This window comes from Ammospiza caudacuta, chromosome 19 (assembly GCF_027887145.1).
Source record: "Ammospiza caudacuta isolate bAmmCau1 chromosome 19, bAmmCau1.pri, whole genome shotgun sequence".
NCBI classification, from domain to species: domain Eukaryota; kingdom Metazoa; phylum Chordata; class Aves; order Passeriformes; family Passerellidae; genus Ammospiza; species Ammospiza caudacuta.
In genome coordinates, this window is record NC_080611.1 from 10562083 (window position 1) to 10588836 (window position 26754).

The 26754-nt window shown below is 45.1% G+C and overlaps 1 protein-coding gene across 2 annotated transcripts; it reads left to right on the plus strand.

Annotated features, from left to right (window-relative positions):
* The first annotated feature begins 8997 nt into the window (after positions 1 to 8997).
* On the plus strand, positions 8998 to 26229 carry PRKAR1A (protein kinase cAMP-dependent type I regulatory subunit alpha). Of its 2 annotated transcripts, XM_058817548.1 has the most exons (12): positions 8998 to 9082; positions 9991 to 10054; positions 11913 to 12091; positions 17307 to 17480; positions 18104 to 18195; positions 18392 to 18453; positions 18937 to 18983; positions 19487 to 19645; positions 20069 to 20129; positions 20396 to 20517; positions 21091 to 21172; positions 23713 to 26229. In XM_058817548.1, exons 3-12 carry the CDS (start codon positions 11915 to 11917, stop codon positions 23883 to 23885), a joined length of 1149 nt encoding a protein of 382 aa, XP_058673531.1. In that variant the 5' UTR covers positions 8998 to 9082; positions 9991 to 10054; positions 11913 to 11914; the 3' UTR covers positions 23886 to 26229. The 2 variants fall into 2 exon arrangements, with proteins under 2 accessions (XP_058673531.1, XP_058673530.1); XM_058817547.1 differs by lacking the exon at positions 9991 to 10054 and having other exon boundaries at positions 9009 to 9082.
* Positions 26230 to 26754: the final 525 nt, after the last annotated feature.

Sequence of the window (26754 nt, forward strand, 5' to 3'; positions counted from 1 at the left end):
CTGATGCAACCATGTTGGTCAATCCTCCTTTGAGCTCACTGCCTGCAAAGGCTGTTTGATCAGCAGGACTGGGAGAAACAGGGACTTCTTGTCCTCTGCTGCAGCATTAAAAAAGTGTGGGTGGCCTTTGGAGCAGGTTGGGTACAGCTGTGTCACCATGGTGGGGGTGAGGTCAGGACAAGCTGCTCCTCAGGCTGGAAAAGCTGCTGTGTGTTGGTGAAACAAACCCTTGGAAATGTCAGGATCTGTGCTCTGGAATGTTGGAGCAGTTGGGTGCTGGGTGTGAAATAGAAGCTGGGGTGCTCTGGGTGGGAACTGAGTCTGATGCCTCAGGTTTTGGCTTTTCTATGTTCCAGGTCCTGTGCTGCTTCAGTGTGTGGGGCTGGGCTCACATCAGGGCATGCTGAGCTCTGTGCACAGAGCAGGGAGACAAAACAATTCCTGCTCCAGCTGGGCACCAAGGACAAATGATCCAAATCTCAGCCCAGGAGCACAAACCCCGTGGGCTGGAGAGAGAAAAACAAGCAGGGTGGGACTGGATGGGCTAAAGCTGGGATGGGACAATGAACTGCAAGGTGCAAATGGAGCAGAGCTGATCCAAGGGAGAGACCCCGTGCCCGGCCGTGCATTTTGGGGCCATTTTAGTTCATTTTGGGTTCATTTTGGGAACATTTTGGGTTCATCTTGGGTTCATTTTGTGACCACCTTGGTTCATCTTGGGAACATTTTGGCTCATTTTGGGTTCATTTTGGGACCATTTTTGATTTGCCTGAGGTGCAGCCCTGGCTGGGCTCTTGTGCTGCCCAAGGTGGATCCATGGAGGAGATGCTTTTAATAAATCCCTGCTTTATTCTGTAACTCTGCCCAGCCTCTGCTCCAGCTCAGCCTTCTCAAGGCATCAATTCTGGTAAGAGATGAGGTGTGTCAGGTGCCCCAAACACAAAGAAATAGCTGAAATGATTTTTCAGGAATTCAGCTTTGGAGGGAGGTGGTAATTAGGGTAGTAGTTAAATCCCAAGATATTTCCTGGGATCTGAGTCTATGTCACACCTGGGAAAATGGTCTGGCAAGGCCAGCAGAGCCCTGCCAGGCACCAGGACAGTCCCTGTGCTGCTGCATGTGTTTGCTGGGAAGAATATATCAGGATTTGGCCTCCCTTTCCTGACAATCCTGTGACTGCAGTAACTATTGACAGTAACAACCTCAACTCAGTCATTAACTCCAAACCCAGTCCGGAGTGTGACCATTTGATCTCAGATGTTTTCCAGCGCAGAGTGCATGGTGTGAGGGATGTTGGTTTGTGATCTCCACCCTGGATGTTTGCACTGAAGCCTTAAAGAGGAAACAGAGGTGAAGAAGCTGGGAAACCAGTGCTGTACCCAGAAGGGCCTCTCCCAGCCATCCTGTGTGCTGCCATTCCACATGGGAAAGGGGTTTGAGAGCTTTTAGGCTTTTCCATGGCTTAGAGTTGAAATTCCAGCTCAGTTCTTCCCTCTCAGATAAAGCCTGCTTGCTCCCACTGATAGGTCTGGTATTTTAAATCTGCTGCAGGGAAATAAAAAGGTCTTGGGAGAGCTAAATCTGTTAAATATCTTTATATCCTTCACTGGAATTCCTGATAACCAGAAGCCTGTTCAGGCACTACAGCCTTGTAGGGGATAAACAGGCAAAAGGTGAATGTGTAATGAGGTGAGCAAGTGTTTGTAAGAGCAAGAAAACCACTTTTTTTTCCTGTGGAAGAAGCAGGAAGAGGTGGCACAGACATTGCTTTGCTCTTTTATGTGACCCTTCCCGAGTGCATCGAGCAGGTGGAGGAGGAAGAAAGGGCTGCACCCCGACCTTTAGGAGCTTTAAAGCACGAAGTGTGGAGCGCTGAAGTGCCAGCGGTGCTGCTGTAGGCTCTCACAGACAATAAATGCTGCCCTCTGGTGCCCCGAGCAGGCTGCGCTCAGCGGGCCAGCATCGCACCGCGCACGGCAGGGCCTCCACACCGGGCTCGCTAGATCCTGCTCCTTGGAGTATCCTGTGGGTTACACCGGGCTCGTTAAACCCTGCTCCTTGGAGTATCCTGTGGGTTACACCGGGCTCGCTAGATCCTGCTCCTTGGAGTATCCTGTGGGTTACACCGGGCTCGTTAAACCCTGCTCCTTGGAGTATCCTGTGGGTTACACCGGGCTTGTTAGATCCTGCTCCTTGGATTATCCATGGGTTACACCAGGTTTGTTCAGTCCTGCTCCTTGGATTATCCAGTGGGTTACACTGGCTTTGTTCAGTCCTGCTCCTTGGAGTATCCATGGGTTACACCAGGCTTGTTCAATCCTGCTCCTTGGATTATCCATGGGTTACACTGGGTTTGTTCAATCCTGCTCCTTGGAGTATCCAGTGGGTTACACCGGGCTCATTAGATCCTGCTCCTTGGAGTATCCCATGGGTTACACTGGGCTTGTTCAATCCTGCTCCTTGGAGTATCCTGTGGGTTACACCGAGTTTGTTAAATCTGCTCCTTGGATTATCCAAGGGATTACACCAGGTTGGTTCAGTCCTGCTCCTTCGAGTATCCCATGGGTTACACCAGGCTGTTAAATCTGCTCCTTGGATTATCCATGGGTTACACCGGGCTTGTTCAATCCTGCTCCTTGGAGTATCCAGTGGGTTACACCAGGCTTGTTCAATCCTGCTCTCTGGATTACCCAGTGGGTTCCCTGCCCCTCCACTGCAGGAAGAAGCACTGACAGAGGGAGTTGAGCAGCCCTGCTAATGGAGTGCTAGAGAAGGGAGAGTGGAATTTCCACCTGCACTCTCCTCATGCTTTGATGAGTTTATTTGTTGTTTCTGTCAGGGCAGGAAAGGAGATTTTTCCTCTTATGCAATGAAAAAATAAGAGGACAACAGAGAGATGGGTTGGTTGTCAGAGGCCATTCTGAGTTTGGAAGAATCCTGATCACAAGATGCAGGTACCACAGAAGCCTGGTACCTGCTTCTTGTGATCAGGATTCAAAGCAGTTTTTTAAAATATTGTCATTCCTGTATTAAATATAAAAATGTGGGAGAGTAAAAACCAATGGACAGAACACATTTGTGAGAGTCACCAGCAGACTAACTTGTCTTGCTAAATTGTCTGGGCAGGTTCTAACATGGAGTGGGGAGGGGAAGGGGGACACAGGGGAGATGTGTGTGCCATGAGCACATGGAATTCATTGCCCTCTGGTTAAGGTTCAGAAATTGGGAAAGATTCATGGGGACCCTGAGAGCTGTGTGTGTACTGGCATCATCCAGGGTGAGGGAGGAACAGGAGCAGTCGTGGCAGACTCCACAGCCAGTCTGGAGTCACCAAGCCTTTGTGAGCTTTGCTTTTGATGCTTTTCCTTCTCTGTTTTAGGTGCTGAGCCTGTCCCTGATCCTGCCAGGCAGGGTGCTTGGGAGCAGCCCTTGCAGATGTGCCTGATGAGGTCAGGGGAGAGCTCACAACTGGATGTTGCATTTCCTTGTCAGTTGGATTAATGCCCCTTATCTTGTCCTCACTCTGGAAATGCTCCATCTCCCTAAGTAGCATTAGGACATCACACGTGCCCTGGTCATGGATTATCTCCCTGGGGGCCTGACACTGCTCACAGGGGTGACACAGGCCAAGGGTGGCTCATGTTCCTGGCTCTCTGGGGGGCACACTGGAGTGATTCCAGCTGAGAATCATGAGACTTGTACCACAGAGAGCAAAGGGGTTAAAACTGGGAGAGAGGAACTTTCCCCTTCCTTTTAACTCTTGGATACAGCACGAATTGTAACTCCTCTCTAATTATCTAAAGATCAAAAAATGTTCTGACGTGAGAGATCAGAACAAGCTGCATTGTGAGAGGGAGACTGGGAACACATGGAGGTCCCAACAGCCAGAGGAGCGCTGGGTTCCCTCAGCCTGGAGTGAGCAGAGCAGGGAGCAGCTGGGAGGGAGAACTCTGGGAGAGGCACGCTCACTGCCCAAGCTCTTAGCATGGAAGATTTATCACCTGGGGGACTTTCTCCTCTTCCATGCTAGAGGAGACAAGGAGGGGTTTGGAGGAGAAGTGGCACAAAATGCTGGTGTAATAAATGCATTAACAGCAGAGTTCAAACAGCAGGACAGCACCTACACTGTGGTGCCCACAGGGCCAAGGCAACCTCCATCAATGTGGATGCCATGCCCTGACTTCCTTTGCCAACCACACTGGATTAATAGCAGAGTTCAAACAGAGAATGCAGGACAGCACCCACACTGCCCACAGCACTCTGGTGCCCACAGAGCCAAGGGAGCCCCCATCCATGTGGATGCCATGCCCTGACTTCTTTTGCCAACCACACTGGATCAGTTCTCCTGTGCCTGGCTTGAAGCTTTTTCAAGCAGTTCAATTGCTGATCCCCATTACGGGAGCATGCAAACCTCTCATGAGCTTGGATCCATGCTCAGCCCAGAAAGTGCTTTTATCCTTATTGTGCTGGAGATAGAGTGGGGCTAAATGGCTAAATGAGAGGCTGGAAATCAGTAGGAGAGCAGGAATCTAGAGCTGCAATTCTTAACCATCTTGCTGCTTCAGATGTGAGTGTTACAGCTGGAGAGTGAAAAAAGGCTCTATCGTTTTCCTGTGGGCACACAGCGCGGCCAAGCAAGCCCGAGCTGACATTTCAAAGACCTTTTGTTTTTCAAGTGGGTTCCTTCCATCTGGGAAAATGCTCTATTATCTTGGGGGGAGGGAGGCAGCAACTTGCAGAAATGACTTGATTCTGTAGCCAGTTTGTTAGATGTCAGGCCAGACATTGCTTGGATGTCAGTCCAGACCAAGGAGAGTGCATCTGACCAATGTGTTTACTTTGCCACCTGCTTTCAGAGAAAAGCACGTAAGCAAATTCAAATGTTTTGAATGCTTTCATGTGTGCATTTATCTTGCAGGAGAACTGTGTCCCAGATGATACTGGGAGAGGGAGCTCTCCCAGACTGTGTTAAAAGCACAAGAACTGAGCATTCTTTTCAATGGGGGTATTTACATTCTGTTACAAAAGAAACACTGGGAGTATTTCCCAGGCATTCCCGGAAAAGAAGTGGGCAGTAGCTGCACACTATCTCAGTGCTCTTTAATTTGGTTTGTGCCAGAGAGATCTCAAAGTCAAGAATCACATTTGCAGATGCTTGGGCAGTTCATGAACTGCTGAGGCTGCCCAGAGGTTGTACAAAGTTAATGATGCAGAACAAAGCCTGCTGACATCCAAACTGCAGGAGGCACAGACCTGCTGCTCTCCCATCTCCTTCCTTCTCTCTGGAGGCAAGAGCCTTTTTTGGCCACACTTGAGGTGCTGTTTTCTATCTCCCATGTATTGTGAACTGTTTCCCACTGCACTAATGCCTGTCCTCATTGGAGCTGAGGAGAGGGAGAGCCCTTGAAGTGCAGAGACACCTGAGCAAGGAATTCCCAATAAATATTGTCAGGAGGGTGCCTAAAGACTTCTTGGCCTGCTGTTGAGCTGGAGGTTAATCATTGTTCTAGGACAGAACTCCTCACACTAGAAAAGAGAATGCTGAGCTCAAGTTGAGCCTGGCAGGGTGGCAGGAAGAGCACCATTACCAATGTCAGAGTTTAACCAGGGTATCCTGGCTTTTCCAAAATGTGGAGCCTGTGGTTCAGCCAACACAGGAGAGCTGTGTGACAGAGCTGAGCTAATCACAGCCTCCCTCACGCTGGGCTGTCAGCACTGACTCAGGAGGTGAAATGTTCCCAGCGTTGCCCCTGGGGTGTTGGGAGCCTTCCAGCTGGGACTCTGAAGGGCTGTGCTGCAGCAGGCACGTCTGGCACATGGAGATGGATTCCCCCACTGGTCTATCTGTTAGATCTGGCCACTTCAGGGCAATTTTTTTCCTTGGCACTTGCTTGCTCTGTTTTGAGTCTTAGCAGTCATTTTCTTCTTCAAAGTAACATATGGAAATGGTTTGGGATGTACCCATGGCAAACTGGTTCTGCACTGGGGACTGTTCCACAGAGCTGACGTCAAGCAGACCAAAGCACACAGCGCCTCTCAGGGTCCACGGGGGTTCTGGGCCCATGACTCATGCTGGGCTCACAGCAGGAAGTTCAAGCACTGCCTTTCAGGCTCTTTTTGGATCATATCAATTCCTTGCTCTGTTTCTTTATCACTTTCATGTGGCAAAATGACAGATTTTACACTGCAAAACTCATCCAGAGGCTCAGACTCCCTGGCAAACACTGCATTGCTGAGGGACAAGTGTCCTTGTGTCCCTGCATGCAGGACACTGAAGTGTCACACTGAAAGCTGCCAACATCCAGAGCTTGACCTGCTACCCAGACATCCTCAATATTGTTAAAAGAGAATAGATTTTTGTGTGTTTGGGTTTCTAATCTATGGATCTTCATATGAATCACTGTGTGGTGCTGTGAGCCAAGGTGTGCAGCATAAGAGAGGGTTGTTTTCAGTGCTAGTTAAAGCTTAAACAGAACACAAGGAGCTGTGGCCAAAGGATACACTGTGAACTCTACCTCTGGCACCTCATGGTCCACAGAGAGCTCGCAGTTTTTAATTCCTGATTTTCTGATGTAGATTTCAGGGCTGTTTGGGATAATGACAGCTTCTGTTTGTGGACGAAACCTTTCTGTGCCACTAAAACTTCTTCTTTCCCCATTCACTCCACCCCAAGACAGCACACATGCTGCAGTCACTGACCAGGTGTGTTCCAAGTTGTGCTCTGCCCCTGTGAAACCCTATTTGTACCTCATGGGTGATGAGCATGCCTGATTTAACACCTAAATCTGCGTGTGTGTGACAAAACCACTGGCTGCTTCAATTTGATTTCATCCCAGAGGCTGCTCCAGGACTCTCTGCTCACAGAAGATGGTCCTGAGTCGGGTGGTACCTTCAGTAGAAGCCCCTGGCACTGCAGCTCCTGTGCAGCACCCCAGCTCCCCACTGTGTATTTGGCTGTCACTGTTAATTGGGCTGTCACTGTTAATTGGGCTGTCACTGACCTTTCAGGCAGCTCTTTCTGTCCCACGCACACAGCAGGGCTGGGTGACGTCTGTGCTCTTATTTCCCACCTTGGCTCTCACCCTCCTTCCCCCTGAGCTCTCCTCTGCTCTCCAGCAGCCACAGCCCTGGGCAGCAGATTGCTCCATGAGAAACTGATGCATGAAGTAGTTTGAAATCAAAATTGTGGGAACAGCGCTGACGGTAATGCCAGTTATTTACTCAGGAATGCTTAATTAGGTGGTTAAGACCAGGATCTGACTTTAATTCAGACCAGACCAAATGAAACAGGGCTTTGTTTGTTTTTAATTTCCCTTACGTCTTTGGCAGTGTGAGAATTAACACGTGGGGACGTGGGAGCATCAGCTCATGGAAGTGAGATTTAACTTTGAGAAGTGTGATTTAACTTTGAGAGATAACCAGTGCTGACTCACTCGCTGTGTCCAGCGGCCTCACAAAACTCCTCCTGGAAGCTGCTTCTGTTCCCCTTCTCCTGGCTCCAGCAGGGATTGCATCAAGCACAAGGGAAATACTTGTTTCCCTAAGAAAGAGGACGTTGCAGAACAGGTTTTACACAGGGGCAGAGCTTTGTTCCAGATGGGATCTATCCCAAAACAGCACTAGGACTTGTCCAAACAAGGAGTGAGATGTGACACTAGCATAAAGAAAAAAGGGGAGGTAAAAAGCTGAGGAAGAAATGTGTAGGTGGGAATGCAGATGACTTTTTGTGGTGTTCAGAAACTTCCAGTAGTTTTGAGTTACAGAAGGAACTGTTCTATAACCAGCTGAGCAAGTAATTTGGTATTTCGATGCTGTACTCTGACAATTTCACAAATATTAATTACTCTTATTTATATTTTTCATCAAAGTACCAGCTTTGAGCTTAATGCCAGAAAATCCTGGACCCTCGCTTCTAATTAACCCAGATCAGATAGAAATTATCAAAGATTTGAGTCCAGCTCAAATCTTTGACCCAGCTGGACTGGGTCTGTCAGAACTGCAGGTCCAAGATCTACACCCAAGTTATTACCCTTTATGTCTTTAATATAGGAGCTAATAAACAAGAAACCCCTCAGCAGGTAGTTCCTGATGGATTGTGTATCACAGCACAAACACCACTATCTTCTTATATCAAAATATACATTGAACTGTTGCTGTTGAGAATAATTGTCACTGTACATTATGTGATTCTCCCATATGGGTTAAGCACAAGTGAGTGCTGGCTGAAGTGATGTAACATTTGAGGAAAAAGCTGAGTTATGTTTTGTGTTGCAAGATCAGCAGATGCACAGTTCAGGGTTCATTTTTAGGGCTCATTTCCCCTCCCCAAGCCCATGGATGAGTTCTGCCCGTGCCAGCACAGCCCAGATATAAAAATAATGTAAATTATTTCTTATGGATTGGAGTAGACAAAGTGAATGGAGTCAAAGGGCTCATCTCAGCATAAAGCCACATGAAATAATTCCCAGATGGATTTACATCAATTATAGTGAAATCTCTGCCAAACTTGAATATCATTTATTTTCCTCCACCTGCAACAATCTCTTAACCGGGTCCTTTTCAGACCGGGGACTGCTGCAGCCGTGTTGGTGTGGAGTTGATGCCCCGACGGATCCCACTAACCCCAGGAGAACCCACTCCTCTCGCCATTCCCGCTCCCCTCAGGGTTTCCCACTCCCATCTCGCTATTCTCGCTCCCCTCAGGTTTTCCCACTCCCCTCAGGGTTTCCCATTCCCATCTCGCTATTCTCGCTCCCCTCAGGTTTTCCCGCTCCTCTCGCCATTCCCGCTCCCCTCAAGGGATCCCACACCCCTCAGCGGACCCCCCCCCCCCACCCCGTTCCCGCCAGCCCCGCGCGCCTTAAAGCCGCAGGCTCCTCCCGCGCCGCTCCCCTGCCTGTGCCCGCGCCGCGCCCACCGTTGCCCCTTTAAGGTTACCGCGGCGACGGGCCCGGGCGAGAGCGAGGCGCATTGACGTCAGGGCGGGCGGGGCCCGTCCGGCCGGTCGGTTTCCGGTGCCGCCGCTGCAGCGAGGCCGCGGCCGGGCCGGGACGGGCGGGGGGTCCCGGCGGAGCCGCCGCAGGTGAGCGGGGCGGGGGCAGCGGCCGGGCGGCCCCGGGGCGGCGGCGGGGCCGGGGGCGGCGAGAACCGCGCGGGACGGGCGCGGAGCGGGAGGCTGCGGCCTTGGGGCGGGGCCGGCCCGGCCCGGCTGAGGGAGCGGGGCCGCGGTTCCGGGGGTGCTGCGGGGCAGCGGCGCCTTCTGGGGCGGTGTCTGAGAGAGCCCCGCGGGCTGTGGGGCCGGGTCCAGAGGCGCTTCACGGCCTTTGGGCCGGTTTGCCCCCGCGGCTCCGTACCCCGCCCCGGGGGTACCGACTCGGTGCCGCCCCGGTGGCCCCGGGTGTGAAGCGGCCGCAGCCCCTTGAGCGCTGCGTGATGGGCTGGGCTGGGCTGGGCGGGGCGGCCACGCCTTGGGCAGCTCGGAGAAGCTTTGGGATTGTGCAGAAAAAAAGGCTCGTAGAGATAAATAGCGGGGTTTTCGTTTTGCCCGTGATGCCGCATTTCCTGCCCCGCTCTGCCCTTCTGGCGTGGCCCGGGGCCGCTCACGGGGCCGCTCGGTGAGCGCTGACCTTCAGTGCGGGCTGCCAGAACAAAAGGAGGGACTGGGGAACTTCTGGGCGCTCTGTCAGCCCGTGGGGAGGCCACGCTTTGTGTTTATGCAATGCACAATACACGTGTGTGTGTGTGTGTGTCCGTCCTTGAGCAGGGATTAGGTGTGACAGTCACAACACCTGCGTGAAGTGTTGGTAATTCCTTATTAACTCGAAGCCTTTGTAATCTCCAGCAGCAGAATTCACAGGGGTGCTTTGTGTTGCCTCTTTGCCCTGGGTTTTCCTGCTGCTGCATCAGCAGGATAAACCCCATGATGTGACTTCAGTGACTTGTCATTTCTCAAAATTATTTTGACTGAATCCGTTTTTTCCCTTTCAAAAGCTGATCCCGGGATCAACATATCTTACTGCATATAAATAAGCTGTTGCCACACTCCCTGTACCAGGTAACTTCCTTTATATTTCATCCAAAAATGCCCTGAGAAATTCTTCCCTGTTTCTTTAATTCTCACAGTGTTAATTTTCTTATGAAAAAAATGACATGAAATGTGTGTCTATATACATGTATACTTAAAAAATGCATTTTAAAATGGTTTTATTAACTTGTGGTGGGCTGAGCCAGGCTAGATGCTGAGCACCCACCAAAACTGCTCCATCACTGCCCTCTTTAACTCAGCAACAGAAGGGAAATATAAGGAAAGGTTCCTGGACTGAGATAAGGGAGAGATCACTCACCATTTGCCATCATGGGCAAAACAGACTCCACCGGGGGAAATTGGTAATAAATTAAACTAATTAAATTTGAGTAGGGTAATGAGAAATAAAGCCAGATCTTACAAACATCTTCCTGGCCCTCTCCCTTCTTTCCAACCTTAACTTTACTCCTGATGTTCTTTGCCTCCCCTCAGAGGATGGGGATTGCAGTCAGTTCCTTGCACGCTGTCTCTGCTGCTCCATCCTGCTCAGGGGAAGGTCTCACACCTCCCCCATGGGAGACAGTCCTCCATGGACTTCTCCAACATAAATCCTTCCTGCAGGCTGCTCTCCAGCCTGCTTTCCCTTCCATGGTCACAGCTCCTGCCAGAAAACCACCTCAGCACAGGATTCCTGTGGGTCACACTGTGATATCCTCTGCTCCAGTCCTCCACAGGGTGTAGGTGGATCTCTGCTCCCCTTTGGACCTCCAGGGGCTGTGGATGGATCTCTGGTCCCCTGTGGATCTCCAGGGCCTGCAGGTGGATCTCTGTTCCCCCCTGGGTCTCCAGGGGCTCTGGGTGGATCTCTGGTCCCTGGGCTGCATCACAGGCTGCCAGGGAATCCATACAGCCTGGAGCCCCTCCTGCTCTGACCCTGGGGGCTGCAGGGCTGTTTTTCCCAGTTTTTCCCATTTATTCCCCCTCCTCTGTCTGGCTGGAGTTGCCATCTGTCCTCCCTCCTTAGATCCATTGTCCCCAAGGCTGTGTCACTGTCACTGGTGGGCCCAGGCTCAGCCAGTGGCAGTTTCATGTTGGAGCTGAGTGGCACTGGCTCTGTGTGACATGGAGAATGCAGCCAGCAGCTTCTCACAGAAACCCCCTGTACCCCAAAATCTGGAAGTAGAAACCCAGTACAAACTTGAAAGGGGAGAAAAATCTCCTTAAGAACATTTCTGAAAGTGTCATAGCTGAAGTCTTTAGAACACCTGGCCTCATGACAGATGTTTAAAGCTGCATTTTTCATTATTTACAGTTGCAGAGGTATTTTGGGATTGCAGTGTATCCATGAAATAAGTGATGAGCTATGAGCAGGTTTCAGTTACACAGGAGCTTTTTAGGAGCTGTGTCTGTAATCCATAACTTCCGACAGCAAACCCTGCCCTGGCATTTTGGCTTCAACCTGAGCATGTTCCACTTCCGAATGCTGCTCATGCCTGGCCTCTCACATTTCCAGCTCCCACCCACCCCTCTCCTGGCCCTCACCCAGCCCCATGACCCCGCACAGCTCCTGACAGGAGCCTCCAGTCCTACAAAACCCTCAGTTCAGGTGGGATCTTCCCTCACACAGGACTTGAGTTGTTGAAGCTTTCTCAGCTTTTCCTTTTCTGCCTGTGGCTGTAGAACCCCCAGAGTTCTGATTTCTGATTTCTTTCCAGGTGCTAAATAAGTTCCCAGCATTTTCTTTAGCTTAGTTTGGTAAAGGTATTTTTTTGCTGTGGTATCAGTAAGATAACGCAGCATAACTTTATTTTAGGCTGCACCATCTTTGTTTCCAAAGCAGTTTCCAGTAGTTATGTATTATTTAACCTCCTCCTTCTGTTCCCTTCAGCCATGGCAGCTTCCAGCAGCAGCAGCAGCGAGGAGGAGCGGAGCCTTCGGGAGTGTGAGCTTTACATCCAAAAACACAACATCCAGCAGCTGCTGAAGGATTGCATTGTGCAGCTGTGCACTGTGAGGCCCGAGCGACCCATGGGGTTCATCAGGGAGTACTTTGAGAGACTGGAGAAGGTAAAAACACAGAGGGGGGAACAAATTATATTGGGATGTATTTTTGTCACTTAGGGGCTGAGCTGCAGATTTGACCAGTTGTGTTGACTGTTTGAAATTGGAAGTGGTGCTTTTGGAAAGCAGATCCTGTTTTCCAGTAGTTGTGCACCTCTGTCACACCAAAGCCTGTAGGACAGACCATAAGGTGACAAGCAGACTTACCCAGGTGTGATCCCAGCCCAGTGTTACTCGTGGAGGATGCACAGCATGCATGGGTGTGTCTGGAGCTGGAGAGCTCTGGGGATTGACCTTGCTGGATGCTGCTGAGGGCATTTGGATTCTTCTATTGATTTCCAGTAATGTGGGCAGAGCACAGAAGTGGTGCCAGTGGTATTATCCAGGCCTGGTTGAAGATAAATGAATATTTGCATTGCAGATCTCTGCAAGAGCAAGCCTGTTTGTGCCTTCTCTTGGGAGTTCAGTGTTGCTGTCCCTCTTGTGTTTGCCCTGAGCTCCCTTTGGTGTTTTTGTTGTTGCTGGAAGCATTCTGGGATCTTGGGAATAGAAAGCATTGAAGCAGTGATTTCACACTCTTCTGACCTGGTAATTTTGTATATTGATCACTAAGCAGGTAGGAGAAGGAGCTGCAGTGGAAATAGGAAGATTAAAGGCTTGTGCAGAGGAAAGGTTGGATGCAACTGTGCTCAGAAGATGGAATTAGTAAATAATGCAGCTGTGACCTTGTGCAGCTCTTGTTTGCAGGTGCTGCTCTCAGTGCTTGTATAGGGCAGTTAGATATTTATGGGTTTTTTTCCTAGTGAGTTTCTAATTGCTGCTATAAAGAAGAAGGAAATTAACACTGCAGATCATAAATATGTCTTGTAGAAATTGTATTTTAATGGAAGTGTTCAGGATAAGTACTAGAAAATCACCAAGGGATGCAGGCTACCTGCTATAACTCTTAATTTATTTGGGGAACATTTTGCTTATGAAATTAAGAGCTCTGACTTTTTTGGTTGTATCAGCAACAAACCAGTGAATAATGAGTTTCTTAAAAATCCCTTGTGCCTGTTACAATGACTCTTTCCACTCCTTGGATTCTTGAGTTTTGAGGTACTGCTAGGTTGGGAATTTTAAAGCATCACCACAGGTATCTATAGACAAAATTTTACCAAGTAAACCATATTACTGTGCTTAGAATAAATCCTCAACCAATCCATATGTGGGGATATAAAATGGGATTATTTGGGTGCTTTTGTGCAGTGGATTTATGATCAGCATGCAGTATTTGGGAACTTAATTTGTTTTTTAGCAAGATAACAAGTCCAGCTCTGAATTTAATGACATGTTGGAATTGAATAAGTTGATGATTTTATTCTGGTGCACATTGGCTCTTTGTGTACTTGGTCAGCCTACACTGGAGCTGAAAATAAAACTGGTTAGGAGATGTTTTTTCCCCTTAAATTGCTCTGAATTTTGGTCAGGGTCTTTTCTCATGGTTTCCAAGCGCCCTTTAGTGCAGCTGTAGCTACAGAAACTGGAGCATTTTTTTGTTGCCTCCTTTGGTTTAAACTTTCTGCAGCTTCCCCTGGGTGCTTTCCCCACTCAGCTGGGCTGTTTGCCCAGTAACTGCTGTATTTTAAATGAATATATTATTTTAGCCATATGTAACTTGATGCTGTGGTACCTGCCCAGCTCTCAGGTGAGCTGTGAGCATCCTGTGCTGGGCAGGAAACCCCTGACATCCCTGTCTGCAGAGCACAAATTGTCACTGACTTTATTAACCAGTCTTCAGCTCTGCTACAGCAAAAATGCCTGAAATCACTCTGCTTCACCTCCCAAATCATGTCTGTTACACCTGTAATAAAGCACAGCAGCTTTTCAATGTGCTTTCTGAATTTTCCTCTCTCTGACTGAATCTCAACCTGAGTTATTTTAAATAAGATTGATTTTTGAAGGAACACCATTGAAGATTGAAGTGAGCTTGCTATTTTCTCTCTCATTCTCTTGACAAGTCATCTCTTCCACTGCACACAAACAGAGCTGATTCACTGGCATGTTATTAAAATATGTTGAAGAAATTTAAACATGCTTTAGAATTTCTGTTCAGAAACATTAAAATTGCTGCCTCCGAGATGGTTACAGCTACTACAGGAATTCAAATGTCCTCCTCTGGGTTATGAAAGCTGTTAGGTGAATCTAATTACTGCTCATTGATTGTAAAAATGCTTTATTTTATCTGTTTGTGGTGTGCTAAGGCCTCTGTTCTCTTTGCTGTGCAAACATGTTGGTAATAGCAATACCTGCTAAAAGCTGTAATGGCTCTCCAGTGCTGGGCTGGGCTCTGTAGGGCTGCTTGAGCTGTGGAAATTCAATGTAGAGATCATTATTGCAGCCTGCCCGGTGAATCCTGGCTCTTGGACATGCCTGTCCTCTGGAATAAGTGCATTGAAGTACTGTGTGTGATGCAGTTATGTGCACATCAGGCTTTACAGAGAGCTGGAAGTGTGGTGGACATGCAGTCACTGCCCCTGTTCCCCACCACCTGGCCCGCTCAGATATTATATATATTATATTCAAAAAATATTATATATATATACTTATACATAATATTATATATATATACTTATACATAATATTATATATATATACTTATACATAATATTATATATATATATATATAAAATATATATATATATATATATATATATATATATATATGAATATTTTCCCATTTTCCTAAGTGTTTCTTTTGCAAAACAAGCTAGTTTATGAGGATATACTCTGCAGTTGTGAATTTCTGGCAGAGCTTTTTTAAAAATGCTTTTATAGCTTCTGAATGGTTGGGGTTTTTTAAGTATAATATAAATGAAATACTAATTACCAGAGGAAGTTGGGACTGTGTCTGGTGCAATGGCAATTAGCAGGTTTTACAGTGTACATAATTCTGAAATTGTGAAGGTCTCCTTCAGTAGCTGATAGACTTAAATCTGAGTATGTGAATTGTCATCACTTCAGTATTACTTGGAATAATTGAAATGGAATTAAAAACATTGGTCATTTTTCAGGAAAAATAATGCTTGCAGTTCATGACTGACACTTAAAATTGTGAACTGCTTCATCAGCTGAAAGACCAGATCAACACTTGGATGGAATAAATAAATTATTCCATAATCTTTCTCAGATCCTGGGAATATTTATACTGATGAGTGCAGAGCAAACTGAGTTTCTTTATCCATGACCTGTTTAATGTGAGGAGCTTCTACACTTGAACAAACAGGTTTTCCTCATAAACTGGCTAAATCCAAAGGTGGCTGGGAATAACAACTGCCACTCTTTCTATAGGTCCTACTGTAATTATTCTCTGATCTGTTGGTGTAAGAAATGGGGGTTAGTGTCAGAAATTGTAAAAGGTGTCTATCAAAAAGATGAAACAGATTATAGGATGTATGGCACAGGGGTGTCTGTCAGTGTAATAGGGATATCTGGAGATTTATAGTTTAGTTGCTACAGTGATGTTTGGAGCTGATGATCTTGGAGGTCTCTTTTACCCTCATTCTATGGTTCTGTTCTATGATTTGTCTCAGGGAGAATCTTATTGGTGAATGTGTGTATGGACTGTTCAGAGAAAGTGGTGTATTTTAAATTAATACATTATTTTACCCATATGTAACTTGTTTCTGTGTCCATCCCCTACTTACTATTCTAAAAAATGTTAATATTAATTTTGGGTCAGACAGAAGTTACCAGTTATAATTTTTTGTGTTAGTGCAGTTTCCTTCTCCTTGAGTGGGGCATTGCCCTGAGGAGTCTCTTGAAGAGTGTTTTGATAACAACTCCCTCACTAAATGCTGCTGAGTGCTTCAGTCTCTGATCACAATATTTAATATTTTATGTGATACTGGAAAAAACCCAGCAGCTGGTGTTCACTTATTTAAAAAATGTCTTTTTTAATGGTTAAGTATTTTGTATATGAACAAACATGTTCTGTGGTTGATGGTGGGGCACTTTACACCAAACATTTATTACTGCTCAAGCTATTTTTAATTTCATCTCTGTTGAGATAAAATCAGAGGACAGAAATGAGTTTTAAATACATTTTGCTCCCATGCCTGGGAAATGTGGCACCATTTGATCAATGGGCAGAGAGCAGGAAGTGAAACGTGAGGCTGTGCAGCTCCTTGGCTCTGGGAGAGGAGAGGGGCAGTGGAAACTCCCAGGAATGAATGGGTGCCCCACGGCCCTTCCCTCGGGCTGGTGCTGTGATCCACAGCCTCTGCCCAGCTGGGATCAAGGACACTGGGACAGACCCAGCTGTACAAGGGCTGGAGCTCTGGGAGAACAGATGAGTCCTTGTTCTTTTACAGAATGTCCCAAACCCCTGTTTCCTAGTGCTGGGAAAGTCATTTGAGCTGTTCTGATGTCAGTGCTCTGAGTCCAGGGCTGGCTGTTTTGTTTTGAATCTGATTTTAGTTGATTGAGGTGAATCTTTCGAAGAATCAAATTTCTGTGTGTTGAGTTAATTAGAAATTGTGTTATTGTAAGTAGAGTATCACTCTAGATACTTCTTCTAGAGTATCACTCCAACACAATAAGTAACTGAAGGAAATAAGGAAAACAAGTAACCTTATGCAAGGTTTGCATGTGGTTTGCATAAAAAAATCCCACTTTGGCCTCCAGCATCCTTCCTCCAGCTCTATTGAAAGCAGTGTTCATGTTTCTTTCTCCCAAAATAAATGCTGGTTAGTGAGTATCAAGTTGGTCCATGACTCAACCTCTTTGATAAGCTTCTCATGTAGCACGGATTTCTGAGGAATTGCTCCTCTGTCTTTCAACTCCAAAAAGGCTTTAACACCTCGCAGCTGAGGGGAGGAATGGGGGGTTTGCAGCTGGGGAAGTTCCTTCAGCATTTGAGGAATGTCCTCATCACCTGTTGAATACACTGGCAGAAACCAGAATCAACTTGTTCACACCAATAGTTTAATAAATGAAGAATAACTCAATAAAATAAACCCCATTGTGATGTGAGTGGTAGGAATGAAAGGCACATCTACCACGTGGTTTTGAAAGGGCTTTGATCTCGGATGCTGCAGTCTCCCGTTTGCCTTAACGTGGGAATAATGGTACACAGGAAGCTGCCTGGTGTTGGCAGGCTGGGCTGGAACATGATACATCTCTGCTTGGTTATTTTTCCCTTTGGATTATGTGACACAAACATGTCTTCCTTCCTGTTTAGGAGGAAACAAAGCAGTTGTTGAATCAGCTGAAGTCTGGTTCTCGCTCTGACTCCCGGGAGGACGAGATCTCCCCTCCTCCCCCCCTGAACCCCGTGGTTAAATACAGATCACGACGTGGGGCCATCAGTGCAGAAGTCTACACAGAAGAGGATGCTGCCTCTTATGTTAGAAAGGTGCTCTGACTCTTAAACCTTGCTCAAAATTACACCCAGAATCCAAGAGTTTATCTGAACCCACCTTCTGTCCAGGGCATTAAATAACACCGAGCTCCTGGAGCCTGTTATGTCCTAATTGCTGTAAAAAGCAGACCTGTGTGTGTGGCTGTGTAACTGGAGGACAGAATAACCCATCATGCAATTAAACCATTCATGCATTACTTAGACCTGTTCCCTTTGAAGCCATGTATATTTAGATGTGCATATATTTAGATATATAGAATGTGCTTCCAGTTATTTGGCAGCTGAAACAACATTTGGCCTAATGGCAGAGCAGGCTTGCTGCTGTTCCCAGGAAAACACAGGTTGAACAGATACTCATCCTTCTGCAAAAAAACTGACAAACTGAGCATGGAATTATGCTTTTCAGTTGCATAAAATAATACAAGATTATATTTTCCTTGTGTTCAAACTGTCTGTAAACATTTACTATATTTGGGATTATATTCATAGTGCTTGAAAGAAAAATGGAAAAGCTCCGCCAGTGTTTTGTAGCAATTTAAGTTGTTTATTTACCATGGGAAATAAAGAAATTTTTCATGAGAAAAATTAACCATTTGCTTTCTCTGATCCTCTCCTAGGTTATTCCAAAAGATTATAAAACCATGGCTGCTTTGGCAAAAGCAATTGAGAAGAATGTGCTGTTTACCCATCTTGATGATAATGAGAGGAGGTAGGAGGAAGTCTTGGTGGGGTTAAGGTTTGTGGAAGGGCGGAGTTCAGAAGAGCTAAATGTGTCACAGATCTGCAGTGACTCTGCAGTGGTCAGTGGGACACACAGAGCTCCAGGAGCAGTGTGGATGGGTTTGAGGGTACAGATGTGTGGAGTTGTGCAGGTTTTTGTCTGATTGTGGTGTCCTCTCCTGCAGTGACATCTTCGATGCGATGTTCCCTGTCACTTACATCGCAGGAGAGACTGTCATCCAGCAAGGCAAGTGACACTGTGTGCTCTGGGGATGGGGAGCTGGCTCTGGCCTAGTGCTCTTAGATTGTGTTTATTTTTTAATATAAAAGCAGACTCACTGCAGCCACACAATTTCTTGTTGTGTTCCCTGAAGCACTTGATACTGAAGTGAGGAGTTGGAGCCACTGGAGGAGGATGAGGCTTCCTTGCAGAGATTATAGTTGGGAATATTGTCCCTTGATGACTCTGGAGAAATGTTATGTCAGTTTATGGATCTGGTTGGCCTTCCCAGTAATCCTGGAATTGCTGCTGATCTCCTGGGTACCAGTAGATGTCCCCTTTCATGGGACTGAGGAGTGTGAAATCAGCAAAATGTGATGTTTCACCCTGCAAACTGTGGGAAAATTTGCCAACATTGTTGGAGTCTAAACATCAAAGTTGGCAGAGATGCCAATTCTTTCTTATTATATTCAGTTTAGTGTATATTCAATTTTTTTTTCTCTTCTTTAGGTGATGAAGGTGATAACTTCTATGTTGTTGATCAAGGAGAAATGGATGTAAGCATTCCTGGTAGTTTATTATGATCTCTTCATTCCTAGAAGAAGAATACTCTGATATTTATAGGCCTCTTCTACAGACCCTGCCTTTAGCAGCTTTGCTCATTTTATGTTCTTACTTCTATAAGTTTGTTTTGCTCCTTAAGAGCTCAGTCTGGTTGCACAGACTGAGTTTAAAAATTAATGATTTGGACATGATACAGATGTTTTAAGCATGCAGGGTGGAGTTGAGTTGTGGGGCTGTCTTTAAGAACAACCAGACTTTTATTTTCCAGCCCAGCTCATTCATAGCTGACAGACCTTGTTGAGGTGTTGTTTCTCAGGAGTCTGTGCATGAGATGTAGAAGAGAATCCCTTTGTCAACAAAAATTCAAATTGTGCTGGGTTCGGAAGCATTGACAAAACCCTGAAATAATCAACCTTAGTGAGAATTTCCTTGTCCTCCCAAGGGAGCAGAGGGCAGCAGGAAGCTGAGGGCTGTCTGACCATGCTCTGCCTTGCAGGTTTACGTGAACAGTGAGTGGGCCACCAGTGTGGGTGAGGGTGGCAGCTTTGGAGAGCTCGCCCTCATCTACGGCACCCCCCGAGCTGCCACCGTCAAAGCCAAGACCAACGTCAAGTTGTGGGGCATTGACAGGGACAGCTACAGAAGGATCCTGATGGCAAGTAGCCCTCAAAACCTGGGTTTGTGCTTTGGGGGTTATGTATCCTGGGTGTCTGTCCTTCTGCCTGTCCTTTGCTGGAGTTGTTTATTCCAAATCCTGCTGTCTCTTCGGTAATCAGAAAGCTGATTACTCAACGTGCATCTCTCAGGCACAGGGCAAGGGGGAATCTTGCATTAGTGAGCAAAACAATGCTAGTATTAAACTGAGCTGAGGGTGAAATAAGGCTGTAAGAACTGCTGAGTACTTTAGGAATGTTGCTCAACTGGAATATTACTGAGAGAACTCAATTTCAAAACATTTCATCTTGTGAGTTTGGGGTCTGTGAGACAACACTGTGTGTCTGGTTAAATTTGTTTGTGTCTGGAGTTTTATTTAGAGTAGACAGAGCGCTTACTTTGTGTCCTTTCCTTTTTTTTATAGGGAAATACTTTGAGAAAGAGAAATATGTATGAGAAATTCCTTAGTAAAGTGTCTATATTGGGTAAGTGAGCAGATTTTTGTTCTGGAGTGGAATCAGTTGGCACATCGTAATGAAGCTGTTACCCAGCATTATGATGATTACAGGCTGTTGTGGGAACTCATCACAACTGCTTCTCTGCATCAATCCAAAATAACCCTAATTCAGGTCTTGATCACTGATGCACAAATGCAGGCAGAAATACACTGACCTCTGTATAAATACAGAGCAGAAGGTGTAATTTGTGCCTTGAGAAGACACTCCAGTAATGAACTCTTAAATATCTGCAGAATCTCTGGACAAGTGGGAGCGTCTCACTGTGGCTGATGCCTTGGAACCGGTACAATTTGAGGATGGGCAGAAGATTGTGGTCCAGGGAGAGCCAGGAGATGAATTCTTCATTATCTTGGAGGTAAGCAAGCTCAAAATTACAGGCTCAGAACTTGACTTTTCTTGGTTGTGTCCCTAAGCAGGCACTTGGACAAGAACAAAACATAAGAATGTACTTCCAGAGAATCACTAAAGAAACATCATCTTGCTGGACATGCAGTAACTTGGATTTAGTTTTGCTGTTTTCACAAATGATACTTCAGGAAAAAAGTAACAAGTTTCTGACTGAAAGCAATTTCTCTTTCTGAGAGCAGAGACCTGTTCTGGATAGCTGCTAATGCCTTACTTGTGTTCTGTCTGGTGATTTGTGTTTATTCTGGGTTTTTTGCTTGTCATACTATAATATTTGTACTATTCTGAGGAAAACCAGGAAGAATTCACTGCTGTAGATATGTAAATGTTCAAGATGTTTAATGCTTAGAGAGGAGAGGAGCAATTGTTCTTGAATAGCAGTTAGGTGAACTGTGCAAGGACTATGAAGTGGCTTTTGAACTGAGGCATGCTAACAGTTATTTGTGCAAAGCAGCTGATTCTGTGTGAAATTCAGTGTTTGGAGTGGAAATTGCAGTTGTTTGACTGCTGTCATTTATTGAAGGGCACAGCTGCAGTGTTACAGCGCCGGTCAGAAAATGAGGAATTTGTTGAAGTGGGCAGACTGGGACCTTCTGATTACTTTGGTGAGTTCTGTTGTGACAACTGTGGCTGCAGACACACTGTCACCATTTTGTCTGTGCTGTGTCAATGGTGGAGATGAGATGGATTTGCTTAATTACTGTTTTGGGCTGCTGTGGTTGCTCTCAGTGCTGGGTGAGTATCAGAGTCATTTGGCACTCAGGTGTGCACACAGGATGTGATTGTTCCACACTAATTTACTGTAAAAAATTATTTGGCTTGACCTCTCTGCCCTGAGCAGAGCTAAATTTTAAATGACATTGTATTCCTCAGGGCTGTGTCCAGTTGAGTTTCCTGTGTCTCCAGGGATGGAGATCCCACAGCCTCTCTGGGCAATTTCATTCTCTGTCTAACCAGCTTTGTTGTGCAGAGGTTTTTTCCTTCGTGCCTGACAAGAATTTCCTGTTCTGCAGCCTGTTGCTTTCTCTCTGTCTTTCCCTGTGCAGCCTGGGTTTGTCTTTGTAGTCACTCATTACACAGCTGAAGACAGCAGTAAATAGGAAAATTCCTTCCTTGGCCTTCTGTTCTCCAGGTCAGACAGGAACCTTGTCACAACCTGCTCTTTAATGGTTAAGCACAGCCCTCTCCCTCTCAAAACCCCTAACATTTTTCTCATGTTTGGGTAGTTCCTCTCTTTCCTCTTGCTAAAACCTTTTGGTTGTCCAGGTTTTCAGCCCTGTAGATGATGTAAGCAGCAAATCCTCTGTTGCAAGGCCTGAATTGGGATGGACTTGAGTGCTTGGGCTCTGCCCAAAGGTCTGCTTGGCTCAGGATCTCAGACCAGACTTCATTCCATGTCATTTCATATTTTCTAATATTTCTCTCTGTGTTCTCTTGAGTTTTCCACTCTAAATATTATCACAGTCATTGTATTCAGGTGCTGCAGACCTTTCCTTCAGGGGTTTAACTCTCCCTTAGAACCTCCTTATTCTTTAGCAAGCTTCTCTTTTGGAGGCTGCTGAGTTCAGGAGTTTTAATTGGGCACAGAAGAAAAGTTTTCCTCATTTCTTTGGAACATCCCTTCTGATAATGCAGGCAGAAGTGTTCTCCAAGGAACACTGAGTTCTTTCCTCAGTCCTGAACATGGAAAGAGCTCAAGTCCAAAACCAAGCAAACAAACCCCAGAGCTGCTGCTCTGGTTTCTTCCATGCTTGTTGTAGGAATGTTAGGGGTTGTTTCTGTTGCTGATAACAGGGGTTTGTTGAAAATTTCATTTCCAAACATGTTGTTCAGCAGTTGAAACAAAGCTTTTGGCATATTTGTGCAAAACTTTAGAAATGGGATCCAGTGGGACTTCAAAATGCTCCTTTTCTACAGCCCCATGACAAAGTCAGAGTTTTGATTCTGGCCAGCAATGGGTCACAAGCTTCTGTCTGGTGCATGAATGTTTTATTTGTTTGTTTACTTCAAAACCATGTCCTAAGTTTCCTAGAAACATCAGAATTGAGCAGTACTATAAGAAAAATAACTACATGTTGACTAGGAAAATTACACTGTGAATTGAAACATGACCTTTCCTCACAGAGACACCTTGAAAATTTTTAGGCTTTTTTCAGAGAGACTTGAATGTGGACAGGCTTTTTAATAACAAAATCAACAAGTAGGGTTTTTTTGAACTACCCTCAGAGCTGCTTTTAGTGTAATTACTTAGGTACTTGTTCTGAGCAGTGCTAAAGCCTGAATTACCTCCTCTGCAATTTCAAGGGGAGAAGTGTTGTTATTTGCAGGGTATATATATATTACATATATATATATGTATATATATATATATATATGTGTGTGTATATATATATATATATGTGTATATATATGTATATATATATTATATATATATGTATATATAATATATATATATATATAAAATATATATAAATATATAAATATATATATACACACACACACAAATATATACATATATATGTATATTTGCAGGTCCTCCCATGGCAGGGAGGAATGATGAATCTGACTCCATATTCTCAGAAGATTAATTTATTATTTTATGATACTATAATATATTAAAGAATGCTGTAGATATGTAAATGTTCAAGATGTTTAATGCTTAGAGAGGAGAGGAGCAATTCTTCTTAATACAGCATATAAGTGAACTCGGCAAGGACTAAGTGGCTTTTGAACTGAGGCATCCTAACAGTTATTTATGCAAAGCAGCTGATTCTGTGTGAAATGAACTAAACTATACTAAAGAATACAGAAAAGATACTTAGAGAATGCTAAAAAGATAATAATGAAAACTTGTGACTCTCTCCAGAGTCCTGACACAGCTTGGCCCTGCTTGGCCAAAGAGTCAAAACAACTCACAGCAGAATCCAATGGAACAATCTCCAAACACGTTCCACATGAGCACAACACAGGAGAAGCAGATGAGATAAGAATTGTTTTCATTTTTCTCTGAGGCTTCTCAGCTTCCCAGGAGTAAAATCCTGGGCGAAGGAATTTTTCAAAAACGTGAATACCACAGAGAAGGGTCATTTCTTTGCCTTTTTTTCCCATGGATTGGTAACTCTGCTGTCTGTTTCTGCTGTCCCAGGTGAGATTGCTCTGCTGATGAACCGTCCTCGTGCTGCCACCGTCGTGGCTCGTGGCCCCTTGAAATGTGTGAAGCTGGACCGGCCCCGCTTCGAGCGCGTGCTGGGCCCCTGCTCGGATATCCTCAAGAGGAACATCCAGCAGTACAACAGTTTTGTATCACTGTCTGTCTGAAACCTTCCTCCCTGTCCAAGCCATGCTTCACAAATGCAGACTGCTTCCTTCCCCTTGTGCAGAGCCACATCGCCACTGGCATTTGCAGCTTCCTGTCCGGTTAAAACCAAAAAAAAAAAAAAAAAAAAAAAAAAGAAAAAAAAAAAGGAGAAAAATAAACTGCTTATCATGGCACTGTCATTAATTTAGAGCATATTATTTCTGTGCTCTCTGTCCCATTAAATTAATAGAAAAAGTTCAGTGGAGACGTTTGCTTCTCTCTGTGCACCAGTGTCCAACTCAGGCCGGTGCTCAGCGAGGGAGAGACCTCCTGGCACCACGCCATTGCCATAGAGTGAGGAGGTGACAGTAAAAGGGGGGGAAAACAGTTCTTTTGAAGGTGTTTCTCAAATTATTGGACAGATTTTAAGGCTGTGGTCATCACCTGCTGTATTTCTTTTCACATGAGAGCTACCCTTGTAATTGAGCTTCTTGGGGCTTGGGGTTTCCTGGGTTTTGTTTTCATTTTCTGGGTACTGTAATCCTAGGCTCAATCGTGAGGCATCAGCTGCTAAGAAAGCCACAGTTGGAATTTACCAGTATAATTGTTCCTGTGTCTGCTGGTTTAAGATTGCTTAGTTCTGTTCTTGTCAAGTGTAAATCAAAAGCTTTCCAGGTTAATAGTTCTGGTGAACTACTTCAGCTGTTGATCCATTTGCTGACTTGCCACAACTGATCTTTTCCACTTGTTCTTTCTCCAGCCATAGATTTGCCATTTAAAACTCTTCCTGTTCCAAGTGGCAAGAACCAAATGCTCCATGAAATGCCTGACTGTGATCTCTAGTACATAGATTGGTGTAAGAATGGTGCAGCTGTCCAGCTGTTAGTACTGTTGGAGTGCTTAGATTGGCGTAGAAGTCGAAAGCAAACATTTGATTTTCCCTGTGAATTGTTTTGTTAATCCTCAGTTGACTTTTAAAAAATCACCATCACTTCAAGTGACCCTTTGTTACCAGGGAAAATAAATGCTGAGTGTTTTGGCCAGTATCAGTTGCAGGTGACAAGATTGCTGGTCTGTAGAGCTCCATTATTCTTAGTAGAGAATGTGTGACAAAAAACCTGAATGTTTGAACTTTCCTGCAACACTCAGTTGTTTAAAGTTTTTAGAGCTGTCAGTTCATCATTTTAAAAATGGTTCACCATAATTCTAGTTCAAAGCCAAAAGGTGCATTCTCTTTTCCTGCTTATGGAATTTCCACCACACTTATTTAATCTATTTTTTTTTCCCCCCAGTTCAATCTGTTGCGGAGTCTTAAATGTATTTCAGTATTTCCCAGCTTTGTGTTCCATTACTCTGTGCTCACCAAGACTTCCCAAAAGTTTTTACTGAATTCCACAGTTCAATAATTGTAGGCAATTTTTAAGGTTTCCTTTAAACTGTAATTTATATCAAGTAGCATAGGTTTGTATTTGGGAGTGACAGCAAGCAGTTTGGCATTTGTTGTGCAACTACTTTAACGATGGAGCCCTCGTTTTATTTCCTTTCTGAGGTGGATTGGATGCAAATCCAACGTTTTCCCAGGCATGGACAGAATCAGGAAGAGTCTGCTAATTCATGCAGAGTAATACTGAAGGTATCAAGCCTTTACAAAAGGTTTCAGGGTATTTCTGAAACTGAAATCCCAGGAAGGGGATTGAAATGCTTGTGGTTTGAGTTCTCTATTCAAGAGATGTTGAATAGAGTATTTCTGCCAGAGTCCTTAAGGAATAAGCAAATGCTACCTTTTTTTGGTTCTTTTTTTTTTCCTCCTTTTGTTTTTTTGGGTAAAACTTTTTTCTTAAGTTTTGACTCTGCAGGTTTTTTTCTTCATATGTGTTTTGTGTTACATTAAAGCACCAAAAACTGTGTAAACCAGTTAGAGCTCCACAAAAAAATGCACATTTTTTTTATATAAGGCTTTCTAATCAAGTTTCACTACTGCATCTTTTTAGCTTGCTGTTTACTCCCTTTTGTAGTTTTACCTACAAGATTTTAAGATAAATCAGCTAAGTCTGAGTTAAATATTAAACACAGTTATAGCTTTACCTTTGTGTGCAATTTCAATATGTTTGAAACCACAATTGGCATAGTTTTGCCTTAGCTAACATTCAGGGCTTTAGAAGTAATTTTTTGCTAGTCTATCTTCAGCAAATTGATAAAGTCTATTGCCCTAGGAAGCTATAGTCAACCAGAGGACCATTTTTGTATTGTTACCTGACTCTATAAGTCTGATTTACTGTATGTGCTAATATATTATATTATATTCCTTTTGTTATAGATTGTCCTAATGGCAGGTAAAGCAATAAAATGATTTAAATTCTTAAATGCAATCAGCCTCTTTTATTTTATTCCCTGCCCCTGCATGGTGTTTTCCTTTGGCTTTAGAGGATGTGTTGTGAATGAGGCAGCAGAAAATAAGCAGCTTAATGGATTATCTTGGTGTAAACTCCAGAGGGGTGAGTTCAGGTCCTGGCTTTTCCCTGGAGCCTGGAGAGAGCTCAGCCTCCACGTGCCAGCCTGGGAATTCCTCTGCTCTTGGACCTGTGTCCTGTTTGGCTCCTGGCAACTCTGATCTCTCCCAAGGTGCTCATTCCCAGCCCAGCCGTGATTTTGGGATTTCTAAGTTGGCTGCTCCCATCTCTGCAGCCCCTTCATGAGCATGTGGTGGGTAATCATGAATAAGTTGTGGTGGGAAAGGGAAAAGGGGGATTTTCAGCTGTGATGGAGCAGGAAAACAATTTGAAGAGTGACCTGAAGCAGCTCAGACTTGGATGTGTTTTACAGCCAGCCCCAAGGAAGCTGAGTCACCCAGCTTTGAAGGTCCAGTAAAAATTTATCTGTCATGTCCAG